The 11366-nt window shown below is 51.8% G+C and overlaps 1 protein-coding gene across 1 annotated transcript; it reads left to right on the plus strand.

Annotated features, from left to right (window-relative positions):
- Window positions 1-1095: 1095 nt before the first annotated feature.
- On the plus strand, window positions 1096-8061 carry LOC149349715 (uncharacterized). Its single transcript, XM_089575473.1, has one exon. It carries the CDS (start codon window positions 1096-1098, stop codon window positions 7843-7845), a length of 6750 nt encoding a protein of 2249 aa, XP_089431599.1. The 3' UTR covers window positions 7846-8061.
- The last annotated feature ends 3305 nt before the right edge of the window (window positions 8062-11366 follow it).

Consider the following 11366-nt stretch of genomic DNA (forward strand, 5'->3'; position numbering starts at 1 on the left):
TAGCCTTAATGAATGCTGTGTACTAGCCGTCCTCTCGGATATTTCCACTCTTCTGAGAATAATGTTCGACACTTTGATACTTTTTGTGCAGCCACACACACCTTTTCTGTTCATTTAATAATCGATAGTTGAACTGTGATGTTCTTGGGTGGTCAAATAAATGTTTTGTAGTGGTTAAATGCGTCTGTCCTTGATTATTCGATATTCGATTCGTATTCGAAAATTTTGATATTCGCACACCCCTACTAAATATATATCTGGTACCTAGATAGCTAGATATCTGATATCTGATATCTGATATGATTCACCTATCTGATATTTTCTCCTGTGTATTTTTGGGGAGGTTTGCATCTTTTCCTATTTATTTATCCCTTGTCTGCAATAAAGCTTCAGTTGTTAGCAGCGCTCGTGGTAGCTGCTGTTCCTCCTCGTGCCTCGTTTTTGAGCTAAATTCACTCCATTTGAATACGAAAACATTACTGTACCTCGGTGCATTGACACCCACCCATACACACCCCACCAACACACACGCGCGCGTATGTGTGCACTCCCACATACGCGTTGCCGGAACTCTGTATGACGAACGGTTGCATCACAATTTTGATACTGAAGTCTGGGAAGGCATATAGTTGAAGGTACTTAGCTGTCGGTTCGAATTCCTGTCGCAAGCTAGCCTTGGCCAACTTGACTAGCACATGCAAATTGTATGCATGAGGAATCATATGACACCAACCGGGTCGCTGTACGACAAACTGTTGCGTCAAAATTTTGGTACGAATGTTGTCGGGAAAACTGGCGTCACATGGAGGTCGTCCAGTGTGCAGTATATATAGACGAACGACACGTATATGATCGTCTGAAGTGGCGGTGCTTGGCTTGCTGCGCAGGTCATACCACCGCTTGATGACGTCCCTCTATTTTTCTTGCTATCGCTGGGATTTTCATATCGCCTGCGAGTACACACACTAACACACACACACGCCGCCAGCTTTTCTCGTAATGAGACTAGTGATGCTTTCGCATTAATGATTGCTGTCAGATAAAAGCTGGCCAGACGCCAGCCTATCATTTCCGAGACTTGGCTGCCTGTTCGAGATGTCGTTGCGGAGCCCACAGCTTAACGCGCGGTGTCACGCAGGCGGTCCTGGAGGGTGCGAGAGCTTGGTGCGTGCCCTGGGTCCCGATGCGCGGTCGCTGCGGCCCTACCTGCAGCGGCACCTGGCCGTTCCCGGTGTGGCCATGCGCGAGGACCTGTTCGAGTGCCTGCTGCAAGAGCTGCCCCGCTGGCCGGCCGCACAGCTGGGCGCGGACCTGGGCCGCGTCGCCCAGCTCGCCGAGCGGGCGCCCCCCGCCGACGGGCAGGCGCAAGCGCAGATGCTGCGTCTGCTGTGGGCGGCGCCGCCGCAGCGGCTCCCCGGAGAAGTGGTCCGGCGTGCCAAGGCCGCTGGCCGTGCGCTGCTGGGCCGAGCGACCCTGCCCGAGCCCGTGGTGCGCCGCTACGAGGCCCTGTTCAAGGACCAGTCGGCCGAGGCCCGCGCCGTGGCCCGCCAGCTGGCCGAGCAGGCGTTTGACTGTCGCCGCGCGCCGCCAGGAGACTCGGAGCTGGATCGGCTACCGGCCCCATCGGCTCGCCACGCGCTCGTCATCCTGAGCCACTTCGCGCGGGCGCGCTCCTGCGCCGGCTCGACGCTGCTGCCCTCGGGCCCCAGCGACGAGGCGGCGGCCATCCTGTGGCAAGCGCCGTCCCTCTTCGACCACGGCTACCCCAAGTCGTTGGGCATGCAGGAGTCCGAAGCGGCCGACTACTCGCGGGCGCGTACGATCGAGAAGGAGCGCGCCTACAACGACATGCTGCGCTTCGTGCGCGAGTCCATGCGCAACGCCAGCCTGTCCTCACTCTCCATCGAGCTGCTGCTCAAGATCGGCATAGACGTGGCCACCAACTGCCGACCGCCAAAGAGCACCGTGGCGCTCCTGCGCGGCATCATCATTGAGCTCCAGCGCCGCGGAGGAATCAGTCCGGAGAACAATCGAGTGTTCAGTCACGTGCTCAGCTCCTTCCAGCGCCAGAAAAACTGCACCAAGGTGAGCATCAGAGACCTGATCAACGCGCACGACTACCTCGTTCCCCAGCTGCTGGAAGACTTCCAAAAGAGCGTCCTCTTCGAGTCCCCGAGTGTGCGCGCCTACCTGGTGACGGAGCTCAGCATCTACGCAAAGATGGCGCGCCAGATCCCCGCCGAACGTCGGGTCGCTCTGCTCGGCGTCGCCACCGCGTTGCTCACGATCAGCTGGCCGCCGGGAAAAGTGCTCGACTTGCTGATCGACAGTGCGTCCCTCCTGCAATTCGGCAGCGTCAGTCGCCAAATGGCTCGCAAAATGATACCGGCATTGCTCCGGATTCACACCAGGCCGTACTACGAATGGCTGTCACCCAAGAGAAAATCTTACCTATATTTGACACTGCTGCGGTTGATTGAACAGCTGGATAAAATGGATGAAAGTATCCTTGTTGCCATAGAAACCGTGGTCGCGAGCCCATGTGAAAAGCTGAACCTTGTCAGCGTCTTGTTCCGCATGCTTGAGACTCCAACTGTGAGCACGAAAGCTTTCTCATACATTGAATGCCTCATACTGTACTTGCTAAAAGTGCCACGGTGGTTCAAGATTGACTGGAGCGTCATAATAGTACCACCAACGCCAAAAGGCCCTTGTCATCCTCAAACTTGGCACACCACAACTGGTACGCCTGGCCTGTCCGTCCAAACTACGTCTACAGAGGCAATGACGGAAACTCCATCTACTTCAATAGAAGAAACCACGACGCCAGAAGGCCAGATGACGACCAGGAAAACGACATCCTACAGCACCACTACGCCAGGATCGGCAACTACAGAAGTACCAACGACCACGGAAACGGGAGCGGAAACGCCAACATCTCCTTCTTTTGCCCCGACAACGTCCAAAGAAACTACTACAGGAACGCCTACGAGCGGAATATCGACTTACGAAACGACAAGCACTACGACCGGACGCACAGAAACCACCATGACGGTTTCTAGCACAGTAACACCTACAGGTGCAGAAATGTCAACGACCGCTTCAAACACAATAACTACGACAGAAGTATTCTCGACCACGCCGAGTGCAGCAGAGACCATTACTGCAACACCATCTGGGCAAACCACAACATCCACCGTCATGAGTTCGGAAACGCCGGCCACAACAGCAATGATTACCACTACTACAGAGCGGTCACTCTCTCAAACACCATCGACAGAAACAACAGGGTTCACGACAACGACAGAAACTCCGGGAGTATCCACATCAGTCGAAACAAGCACCGCGACCAAATCTACGCTAACGACTACGTCCACAGAAAGTACAGCCACTTCAACTGAACTGTCAAGCGAAACTCCGACCATGACCCCTTCGCTCGCGACAACTGGTTCAACGACTTCGACCGAAACGCCTGCCGCGAGTGAGTCCAAAGAGGTGACGACTTCCACTGCTTTTACATCCACAATGACAACTACAGAAACGCCTTCAGCGAGTCAGTCTACGCTGACAACTTCCAAAGAATCGACAACAACGACATCGTACGAAACCACTTCAACTACTACGACGAACGAGACTCCAACGGCTACACCCTCTTTTGGGACGACCACATCTACCGAAACCACCTTTACTACAACGACCGAAACTCCCACGGGTACTCCTTCCAGATGGTCAACAACATCATCTGCTGTCACAACAACTGAGACCGTGCCTGAGGTAACGCCTTCAACTGCGACAACACCTGCGGAATCAAGTACAATCGTCACTGAAACACCCTCAGGCACTCACTCGACAGCCACGACCACCTCGACAGGCTACACTTCGACATCGACAACCACAACGGCGCCAACAGAGACCCCCTCCGAAGGTTACTCGAGTACTACGACTTCAACATCTACCGCAACTCCGTCAGAAACATACTCGACAGCAACGACCACTTCGACGTCAACGGAAACGCCGTCCCAAGTGTACTCGACGGCAACAACATCGACAACTCAGACGTCCTCAGAAAGTTACATGACGTCAACAACGACTTCTACCTCAACTGAAACACCTTCCGGGAGTTACTCGACAGAAACGACGACTTCGACGTCGACACAGACTCCATCCGAAGGTTATTCAACACTTACGACAACCTCCACATCAACCCAGACTTCATCCGAGGGTTATTCCACAACAACCACAACAACTTCGACAGGATCCAGCGAGACGCCAATAGGTTCCACATCCACGTACGGCACCACGACGGAGACTCCTGCAGGAACTCATTCAACTGAGACAACAACATCGACTGCATTTATCAAGACAACATCAACACAAACGCCCTCGGCGGAGGTAACTACCGAGGGTACAACGACGACTGAAACGCCGACGGGAGGTTATTCTGTATCGACGACCACTACACCGGGTCAAGTGACATTAACGCCAACACAGGTTACTTACACTACGCCAGGAACGTCGACCGGCGTGACGTACCCGCAGCAGCACACCGTGCCGGAGCAGCCTGAAAATCGGGAGAATGATACCACAACACCAACCGGTTTCGGAAGCACCATCGTAACTACGGACAACTTATTGCCCATGGGTACTACGGTCGTGACGCTTCCCACTCCGACGGGTACGCTAAAGGTGTTCACGGTTCCATCATTCCCCGAAAGTGCCACAGTGAAGTTCAACATTGAGAAAATATCGCATCATATAACCCACACGAATGAGTCTACCACTAACATTCTGGCAATCATAGAGAGTATTACCAATATGTCACACCCAACAGACATTACAATGATGATCGAAGGGGCACACAACATAACTATAGGTCACCCTGACATTGAGCGGGCAGTGGACGAGAAGCTTATCCAAATCATTGTTGAAGCTTTGACCGCTGAACAACTTCAAGGAATAGTTACCGATAGAACCGAGCGCCTAGTGATGGAACTCTACAGAATAATTAAAACAGGAGTCCGAATTCGTCTAGACATCCTAAAAACCATCCTCACTTTGAAAATGACTGCTACGCTTCGAGAAAATATCATTTCCATCCTTGTCAACAAAACGTACCGTGGGCCCACTGAGGAAGTGCACAAGGTGTTGGAGATACTGCTTCCGTACCTAGCTGTACACCACGTTTCCACGCTCACAACGAAGGAGTTCATCCACCTGCTCATTCAGTATGTCCAGACAACAAACAGAAGCAGCATTGGCGGCGACCTGAGGCACTTCTTGATCGAAATTATAGAAGAGCTTACAAGAAGTCCCAAGATTCCGGACAACTCAAAGCAACGTCTGACTGCCATACTTGAGATTCTATTGAAGGAGGTACCCGTGCAGCGCACGAATTTTGTTGAAGTTCGAAGGTACCTACAGAATCCAAAGGCTCCCATATCGCTCACGCTTCTGCTCTCGATACAACCAAACCCGCGCGGAACTGCGCCGGGCTCTCCAGAGACGATTCGGATTTTAGCGTCTGTAGTGAAACAGTCAGCCGGAAACCCGGTAGTAGTTGGAAACGTCGTCTCTTTGCTTCTCAGGCTACTCAGCACCAACAATGTCCCCAGAATGCAGATTGGACCACTGCTTACAAGCCTCAACAAAATCGTCCACCGAAGAGACCTCATTGCGCCTCACCTGAGGATAGCTGCACTTACAGACTGCTTGATTCTTTACGGTAACGACGGCTTCCAGTATTTGTCTCCCACTGCTCGTTCCACGGTGCTGACTACTCTGGTTTCCTTGTTGAACGGACGTGTCGATGACTACCTTGTAACGAGGCTGCTCAGTTTCAAATGGCCCAAACCACGAAGGACATTCAATACCCTACGCAGAGATGTGATCAGCGTGAAACCCAATGGCCCCATTGAAGGCTTGACGGCGGTAAACCAGATTTTGCTGGTGATAGGGTTGATCGCTCCTAGCAACGGTTCCTCGCCGGAAGAGCTCCACAGCATTGCTGTAAAGCTCAACTCTCACCCGCCCGAGGAGCCGAAATACCCCCGCTCTATACAGTACATAATTGCCAGCCTACTTAAGAAGAAACCTGTGCAGTTTACGGACATCCCCAAGAGCGGTATGACGCCTCTGTCGTACGTTCATTGGCCGACGTACGAGTTACCCCCGGACTTGGTTGATAATATTGCAAAAGAAGTCGAAGATCGCGACTATAAAATCACCCATCTCACCAAGGAGCTCTCGTTCGACCTCGTCTCGCCCGCCCTCGATCCTACCGTTCGAGGGAACCTGCTCGTGGAAGCTATGCGCTTGCTCACAACTGATCAAATGACCGTAACGCTAGCTCAGCAGCTTCTTCGCGCCATTCACGCCGCAGTTACGCTGGTTCCCTCGCTGTGGCCAAGAAACAGCTTGCTACTCCTCCAGGACATCCCGACAGTCATAACAAGACCCATCATCCGATCCCTGCCACCTTTGCAGACTGCTATACTTCCGTCACTGCTGCACCACATGATAAACAGGGCTCAACATATACCAAAGCCCATCCTCGAAACTCTCATCAAGTTTGCACCAAGCCAGGAGTACGCCACAGAGGTCGTTACAGACATTGTAGGAGCGCTGCTGAAATACAGAAACGTACCCGAGCAGGCTGACCTTAGCATGAAGCTGGTGAAAATGTTAGACGAAAGGGCTGGTAGCAGTTCGTTGCCCCTAAAAGATGTAGCCGACCTGTTGACGCGTCTGAGGGATCGCCTTTCCCGAACCGCTAGGGACAGCCCTGAGTTGAAGCCGGTCATTAAGTACATCAACGAAGTGCTGCGCAGGCTGCAGAGCGAGCCTCTCAGCGCGCTGCGGAACCTCAAGAAATACCTACGAACACTGCCGGGACCTGCGCCCGTTGAGCTGGTGCGCAGCATATTTGAAGACTTCCCCAGCTGGACGCCGAACGACCTGCAGACGGTCGTCAGCCTGGTGAGGGACGCCACGGCCAAAAGGCGAGAACCCGAAGTTGTCGGCAGCGTCGCCATCGTGGCCATGCGTCTGTTGCGCCTCTACAACTACACAGACGGCACTGAGAAGGCCCTGGTCAAAGTGATAGACCAGGTGCGCGACAGCGTGATCCCGCAGCCCCTCAAGCTGGTACTGGTCAACGACATCCTCTTCGTGCTCGCCACCAAGGTGACACACAAGTCTGAGAGCCACGTAAACGTGCAGACACTGCTGCGGCTTCTGGACGCCGTGCTGCGCAGCGGAGACTTGCCCACGACGAGCACGGCGAGCGTCGAGAGTCACTTCATCAAGGCTGTGGCTGCCTTTGTGGACAACAAGTTCGCGCTCCGCAAGGTGACGCGCGAGCTGCGTGTGCGCCTCGCCGATCTGCTGCGGCGGCTCGACCTGCAGCACTTCATTCCCATGGAAATCCTCGGCAAGATCGACAAGCAGCTGCGCAAGGAGATGTGGACCGTGATCCGCAAGGTGCACACCACTACCGAGGAGCGCTCCATCACGCAGTTCCTGCAGTACCTCAAAACGGCGCATCGCGACGAGATTGTGCGCATGGACGAGAGCAGCATGCGCAACTTGCCCAAGGTCATGCTGCCGCTGCCGCCACGTGCGCTTAGCAACGTCATCGCCGGCGTAGAGGACGTGTTGCGGCTCAACCACGAGATCATCCACCGCGACCTGGCCCGGCAGCTGCTCACAATTGTACAGACGGCCATCAGCAGCCCCATGTTTCCGGCAACGCTGCTGCCGCGCAGCAAGAGCGTGATGGACGCGCTCAAACGGGACATCCGGCACGAAAGCGCCAGGGGTGGCCGCCTCTACCCGCCCGCCATGTAAAGACTGCCGGTCCGGTCTTGCCACGCAATAAAGCCTTCAGAGTGTGCCACAACCATGTGCTTCTGGGGCAGCCAAGTATTCGGTGCAGTACGGGTGTTTCGTAACGGCACGCACGGTAACGGACAAACTTTGCTTCGAATTCAGAAGACGGAATTTAAAAAAGAAATCACGGCTTTCCATCAAGCACTTGTGTTTGTCGCGCGTACCCAAAAGAAGAAGAAGAAAAAAGCCTAGCGATTGATAACGCTCAACCATTGATAACGTTGATTCTTGAAACAAGGAATAACTTTTACCTTTGCTCTGGCTGCGTAGTCCTAACTTTCGCGTACTATACACTTTTCCGCAGTGTACACTGCGACATCCACGAGCAGTGGAGCGGATAGTCGAATCCCGACGCTTTTGCCACTGTCAATCGTGGCTGCGTTGTGTACTGACTGCTCGGCTCCAGCGCTTTGTGGGCTCATGTTCGCGTATACTTAGACACATGCCCTGCTACGTCGCTTGCGCACTCACAAGAGGCTGCAACATTTCCAAAACGTGCAAGTTTCCCTTTCTCACACGTCCTGCTGCACGACTACAGTCGTCCACAATGCACTGTTCAGACCTCAGGAAAAATCCGGCTTGTGAGCGTTATTCTAAATATATTTCTCAAGGTTCGGTGTTCCCATGAACTCGAAATTTTGCAGCTGCAAGTCCAACAGTTTTCTTTTACCTCTCTGCATACTCTGTGTCCTTGGAAACATGCAACAGCGTCTTATGACGCACACACACACTTGGAAGAATGCATAATCAGAGTTACAAATAAACTCGTTGGGAAAAGCGAGAAACTTAGGGGTCATTCGGCCACTGACTGGGAGCAGGCAGTTGATTTAACCAACAACTTGGAAGAAGGCTATCCCCATCCCTATTGCTACACAATACTTGAAAAGGTGACGGCATGGGAGCACAGTGAGTACACTCTGACTTCCAAAGGCTGCAGAACTGTTGCGTTTCTTTTTTATGAGCTCCCCGTAAGAGGCTGTGTATTATAAATGTACATACGCGGGGTCTGATGATGATAAACCATGTTGTACGGCTCGCAGGAATTCCACCTCAGTTAATTTCTTGATAGGAAAAAATGATAAGGCGCTTCACAGAAAGAAAAATGGGGGGGGGGGGGGGGGGCGGTAGTGCGCTAAATAGGGATGTGAAAGGGAGAAATCACGCCTATCTATTTCTGGGCGTGGAACAGCAGCGAAATATATTTTTGCGTCGGCCATAACAGTCGGCCGGCACTCGTTCCGACTGGTCCCTCGTACTTACTTTCTACATCACGTTCCGCGAACACTTCTGAACTGTAGAAATAAGGACGTGGGCAGGGCACCCGCTGCCTCTGAGCCTCAGCCATTGTCTCTGAAAAGCACCTTCCATCCAATGGGGACACGAGTTCTTAAGAGCCTGAGACATACATGATGCGGCAATGACTTCCTTCACTAGGTTAGAGCGAGCAGAATCGTACTGAGGGGTGTCTTTTTCCTCCTTGGTCAAGTATTCCCAGCATTTGTGTCTTCCGAAAACGCAGGTGTAGGCCTATTGAGTGTAAGCTGCCGTTTGATGGTGCTTCAAACGACAACTGAAGGCCTCTGTGTGCAACTTCAAAGAGTGCATACACATTTTATCCCAATGGCTTACAGTGTATACTGACAAGCATGCACACCAGAAAGTCGTCAACATAGCGGAAGCATCAAGTGGTTCTCAGTCCTCCGAATTTAGAGTATAATTGTGTTTCCTTTTGCCATGTATAGGCCGAAAATCGCCGGCGAAATGCACGAACCTACCCATATGCTATCCTTCTGAGCGTACAAAACAACATTAAGCTCTACAAAGGGATTGCTCAAATGCAGAGCGAGAAAGACCAAAAATTCAACCTCCCTTCCAGTGCCATTCGAAACCCCACCGAGCAGTAAGTGCCGTAAGATGATCCCTATATAAGAGCAGTAAAAGAAGGTCCTTCACGTCAATCCAGAAGCACATCTCTAGCACTCAAAGACGTGCCTCCTTCTTTGCTTCCGCCGAACAAGCAAGCCATATGCGGAGTTAAAGTTGCGAATAGTGTATTTCGCAGCTGCCATAACGAGCGCAGGGCTCGATGGTGACCAGCTTGATGGCGCATAACCATACAATACATCTTGCCTCTCTTGGCGACGAACAAACGCGCCATAAATTAATCTTTTTCCTCCTTTACTACATTTTTGTGGTTTTAAACAGAGCTCCTCATTTGCAGACAAGCATCAGGTTCTTGAGATTGAGGCAGGACAGGGGCATTAAATTTAGGGATTTTTGTCTTTTTCAGAAAACTTGAGAAGTAAATTTGGCGAAAAGCACAATTTTTGGGAGTTTCAGGGAATTTTAAGAACCGAAATAGCGTCATTTTTTCCACTGCAGGAGCTTTCAAGCTTCTGCGGGAAAAAGGGCCTGAAATAAATATTTTTCGGTCTAACCGAGGAAATTTTCGGTCATGAAATGCAAAATATCTGCTAGAAGAGAAAAATTCCTTGAGACGAAAAACCAAACAAGCAAACAGGCTCGTTACTTTCCATCAAAATAATGTGTGATATGCAGCCCACTAGGCATATACGATAACAATAACGGAGGCTGCTTACGACACAGAATTGAGACGAGCACATATATGTGCGCAAACAGCTTTCAGAAAAAAAAAAAGGCATTGAAATTAAAGACTGGCGGCCAACAGTTGATGCACAAGCAAAAAAAGTCCGCTGTCTCTGCCATTAAGCAAAGAAACTTAACGAGTCAAGTTTCGGTCCATAGCGATCACATGAGCCATCCTCTTTGGCTGAGAACTGTACACAGCGAGCACATCCTCAAGGTGATCGTGAAGCTATGGCGAGCTTATGGCTTCCCACAGTGCGCCGGCTGTGGCCTTGTACAGAGTGCGTCAACAGTTTATCTGAGACCGCTCACTCTCGAAGTGATCTGCCTCCGCGCCGTTCGGTGGCCGGACCAAGGTGCGCGCACGCCCATGTCTTTGAGCAGGCTGGTCGCCATACGTGAACGCAGCTTTTGTCGCGCTGGAATAGGTAGACCCCGTCAGTGCTATGCAGCATTAATTTCTTCTCAAGGGCTAAGTGTGACGAGTGTAATGGTCGCCATTGCAGCGCCCAACGCTACTCGAGCAATGAGCACAGCGTGGTTGATATAGATGATTTATTTAAATTACCACCAATAGATCATTCGGCGGCTACATGTATCCTCCGCCGCGTGTTTATTTTCCACCCCGGTGGTTCAATGGCAGCACCCATTTACATAGGTTCGATCCTGGCCTGCCGCGGCCGCTGCATTTCATTGGAGGTGAAATGCAAAGGCATCGTGTACTGGCATTTCAGTGGACGCAAAAGCAGCCCAAAAGACAAAAATAATCCGCAGATTTCCGCCGTGACGCATCTCATAGCATACGGAGCATTGCTTCGACACGTAAAAACCTAATAGTCAATCATTGGTTAATCATCTGCTACAATAAGAAA

This window comes from Amblyomma mixtum, chromosome 3 (assembly GCF_055824585.1).
Source record: "Amblyomma mixtum isolate Tamu chromosome 3, ASM5582458v1, whole genome shotgun sequence".
Lineage (NCBI taxonomy): Eukaryota > Metazoa > Arthropoda > Arachnida > Ixodida > Ixodidae > Amblyomma > Amblyomma mixtum.

Excerpts from the sequence above, each read along its gene's own strand:
- LOC149349715 (XM_089575473.1), top strand. The coding sequence starts at position 1,096 with ATGTCGTTGCGGAGCCCACAGCTTAACGCGCGGTGTCACGCAGGCGGT.